General features: G+C 33.8%; 1 protein-coding gene across 1 annotated transcript in view; it reads left to right on the top strand.

Annotated features, from left to right (window-relative positions):
- Window positions 1–1,540: 1,540 nt before the first annotated feature.
- The window catches only part of HELRODRAFT_165174 (hypothetical protein), a gene marked incomplete at both ends in the record, with an annotated part of 3,917 nt that continues 881 nt past the window's right edge, over window positions 1,541–4,576 (top strand). The window contains 2 exons of the mRNA XM_009031035.1: window positions 1,541–2,508; window positions 4,365–4,441. Of these exons, the coding sequence (XP_009029283.1) occupies window positions 1,541–2,508; window positions 4,365–4,441 (1,045 nt within the window). The remainder of the gene's footprint in view (window positions 2,509–4,364; window positions 4,442–4,576) is intronic.

The raw sequence follows: 4,576 nt of genomic DNA on the forward strand, positions 1-4,576 counted from the left end.
AGTAGAATTAACATTTATCCAATGTAAGATGTTATTTATTTTTTTATTATTGCATCAATTGTCGATTTTAACTACTAAAAAATAAAAACTATTGTCAATCACAACCAAAAAAGATTATTTCCTCAAAAGTTTTGTCAATATGTACCTCTGTTGTTTCAGAACATATACAATACAGATAATAAATATAAAATAAATATACAATACATATGCAATACATTTACAATAAATATATACAATATATATACAATACCTTAACAACACATATAACTTCGCACGTGAAAGGTTTCTAAAAGTTGGAAACAATCCGTTCCACTTTTGGCGGAAAAATAAAATGCTCCTCAAACGTATTTTGTCAACTTCATTGAGGAATTTTTGTTATTACTGCTATTGTTATTATTATTAATATTACTAATGCTATTATAATTTTACTATAATTCATACTATTATTATGAAACGTTTTGTATATTTATGATAATTGATTTTATATTTTGAGGTTTGATGATAATAAAAAGAGGTCCCATTTTATTAACTCTTTTATTACAGGAAATTAATGATATTTTATGTCATTGATTTCCTGTAATAAAAGAGATTATTACAATTATTATTTTTATAATTTGTGGTATTAAAATGCTGTTGTGATTATTTTTAAACTCGAAACCACAGCCAATGGAATCTGCAAATTTTAAGACGTTTTACTCCACCTCAAATGCCAGAGGTAATTTAAATTTGTCATGAGGACTGTCATTTAGCAACTGCTAACAAACTCAAACCTGGCCAGATGGGGTAACGTTCAATGTCCATAGTGTAATCTATCACTTGAGAATTTTATTCGGACAGATCATTTAATAAATAATTCAATAAACTCTGCTTCATCTTTATCTTACAAAATATACTGTGACAGAAGAAATCACAAGTGTGCTCTTTTTTTAATAACTAATGCTTTCTATTTGTACTCATTTGGACGACGAGGAAAATAGATTGAATTATTTTCACGATTTCATTACTTTAATTTTGCATTGAATTTTCTTTTTCTTTTTATTTATTTTTTGGTCATTAGTCAATAAAAGAAGAGTTTTCATTCATTATATTTTATGCATTATTCATATTATTATTATTATTTATATTATTATTATTATTTATATTATTATTATTATTTCATTTTCTACTTTTACTCTATGTATTTGTAACATGAGAGTTGGCAGGTTTTTGCTAGCTCACTGTTTTTATTTACATTAATCGAGTTTTACATAGTTTTACAGTGTAAAAATAGGTTTAAAAGTAGCGGAAAATTATGGCGAATAAATTAATACTAAATAACTCTAATTTTAAATATTCAATTATTTTAATTTTAATTTTTAAATCAATCTTATTAGTAAATGCAACTAAATGCCCATACTGTTTTAAAAACTTCGTTAAACTCTGGCGTTGTACAAAATCAACTCAAAGCAGCAACAATAATAACAATGTACGTTTACAAAGCAACAATATTGTAATATCTCCAAACTTACTGGTTAATAATTTAAATAATACTTCTGTTAACATGGATAATAATCTAATTTCCTGTTGTTGTGGTAAACAGTGCAAAGGTAAAAAGGGCCTAAGAATGCACCAACGTTCGTGCAAAACATTCAAAAATTTAAATAATTCGATAAATTCTCCAAAGGACCCTAACGATGATTCCATCATTTTGACACCAGCAAACACTACCACCGCAGAATTACCACAACTATCACTTCCGCCTCACCATCGAGCGACTCCATCGACGTCGTCGTCAGCGGGTGTCGCCGCGGCAGAGATACCACTACCATCGTCCCCGCTTCACCAGGTGACATCTCCGTCGTCGTCATCGTCAGCAAATACCGTCATAAAAGATACTACACTTCCAGGGATAAAGTTACCTAAAACAACAATTCAATGGTCTGAGATCAACGCATACTTCCATTCTCAAAGATCAGCTCTACCAAACATCACCGACATTGATAACTTCACCATCAATTTCCAGTCATCAATATACAACTACTTTGCTTCAACCTACGGCACAATTAAACAACAAACAAATTCAACAACAATATCCGACAAACCAATCAAAAAACTAAAGAAGGAACTGAAACAACTAAAGCTGCTAGGCCGTAACAACCACAACTTCGACCTTCAAATTAAAACGCTAAGCAAACAAATAAGATCAAGGATAGCATCAACAAAACAAAATAAACTTGAAAAAACACTCAATATCACAAACCAATTAAAACACAAATTTTGGGCGATGTGTGAAAAATTATTCAACCCGGCGCCTAATTTGCTACCTCAGTTTGGCGTCGACAAATGTAAACAATTTTTCAACAACATTTTAAACGATCAATCTTGCAATAAACATTCCCTATCAAATTGGATTAAAACATTACCAAACCCTTCAATAGCCTGTGATACAAATCCTCCCACGTTTAATGAAATCTCTTCAATTATCCGGAAATGCAAGTCGAGAGCATCTCCTTGCCCTTTGGACCAGATGTCAGTAATAGTTCTCAAAAAATGTCCATTACTCCGCACAATCCTTCATCAGTTACTGGTTGAATGTTGGAGAACGTCATAGATTCCCTCCTGCTGGAGAAAAGGGCTGACAATTCTGATTTACAAAAAGGGCCAACGACCCAGCGAATTTCAGGCCAATAACACTTGAACCAGTATTCTTTAAAATTTTCTCCACGTTCATAAACAATAGAATATACAAATATCTGGATTCAAATAATTTCATCAATAAAAATATTCAAAAGGGCTTCTATCCCAAAGTTGATAGTGTAGTTGAACACACGCAGCTGCTGTCTCATCTGCTGGAAGACGCCAAAAGACATCAGAGAACAATTATTGTTACCCTATTAGATTTACGAAATGCTTTCGGTGAGGTTAGCCAAGATCTAATTTCATCTGCTTTAAGTTATCACCACATCCCAAGTAAGATCAGCAACATGATTAGATCAATATACGCCGACTACTCGAAAACTGTATCGGTGTGCAACAAACTAACCTCACCTATCCAAGTAAAAAGGGGGTCCTACAAGGTGACCCGAGCGCTCTATTGCTCTTCAATCTTTGTTTTAATCTTCTGATGAAAATAGTCGAAGCAAAGGAATACCAACAGTGCGGATATATATGGTGACCTACAGCCAAACTAAAATCTAGGGGTTGGCTTCAATTTGCTGACGACTCAGCAATCATTGCTAGCAGTTCTGAGGGTGCCCAGAAGTTGATCAATCTCAACCAAGCCTGGTGTAAATGGACGGGTATGAAAATGAGAATAGATAAATGTAGTACATTTGGAATGAGAAAAATCAATGGAAAATATGAACAATTTCTACCCCAATTAACAATAAACGATGAAAAAAATTCCCCATGTGAATATCAACGATCAATTTAAATACTTGGGAATAATGTACGATTTTGAAGGCAAAAACACCAGAGAGAAAAATGAATTATGTAATAAACTCAAAATTTTGCTGCAGAAAATTGGAGAACTGGACACGACTGCTCAATGGAAGCTAGAAATTCTCAGACGTTTTATCCCCTCTCAAATAACATTTGAATTACGAACCTATGATATGTCGCTGACCTGGATAGAATGCACTCTGGACCGCCTTATAATAGAGGCAGTAAGAGAATGGCTGTCTCTGCCCATAAGCAGCTGCATCGCTGAAGTTATCTCGATGCCGTATAAAACTGGGGGCCTCAACATCAAATCGCTGAAACACTACGTCGAGTTATTAAGATTAAAACTCCGTGGGTATCTCAAGCTAAACGCCAGCGAGGAAATAAGACTGCTGTGGAATGAATCTCATAACTCCTACAGAAAGATTGACGACCTCATTCCAAAAAATGATGGAATAAAATCAGCAATAAATGCCCTACAACAACAACAATATGAAACGAATTTTAATCATCTATTGCTGTTCCGATGCCAAGGTGCTCTTGTGAGGTCAATAAAAGAGCATATCAATAGCTCCGAGATAACACGATGGTCCAGGTCAACTGTAAAACTATCAGAGGTCCTCTATAAATTCACCAGAAAATATCTTATTCAACAGCTACCTACTAATGCTAACCTCTTTAGGTGGGGTAAATCTACTAAAGCATCATGTTTGCTTTGTAATGCAGTACAAACAAACAAACAAACATGTCCTATCAAATTGTGGCTCCGCCTCTAAACTGAGCAGATATTTAAAACGCTACAACAAAATTCTCACAATAATTATATATATATATATATGTAGAGTTTATATAGCGCTCGTTCAAGTTCTCACAAACGCTTTATCCCACAAGTGCGCTTTGATTCTTTTTCTAAAAATCACTTCATCAATCTCATTTGTTTTCAGCTCTGTTGGCAAATCATTCCACATCCTTGGGCCATACACTGCAAAACTTCTTGACGCCATTGATGAGTTTACCAACGGTTTCTGAAAATCATTGTTTTTGGAAGATCTTAAGAATCTACCCGCCACTGTTATTGGTGTTTTTTTGCACAGATCCATTAGATATTTCGGAGCCGAACCTTGCATACATCGTTTCATCATCACCAAAACTTTGA

This window comes from Helobdella robusta (assembly GCF_000326865.2).
Source record: "Helobdella robusta unplaced genomic scaffold HELROscaffold_7, whole genome shotgun sequence".
NCBI lineage: Eukaryota > Metazoa > Annelida > Clitellata > Rhynchobdellida > Glossiphoniidae > Helobdella > Helobdella robusta.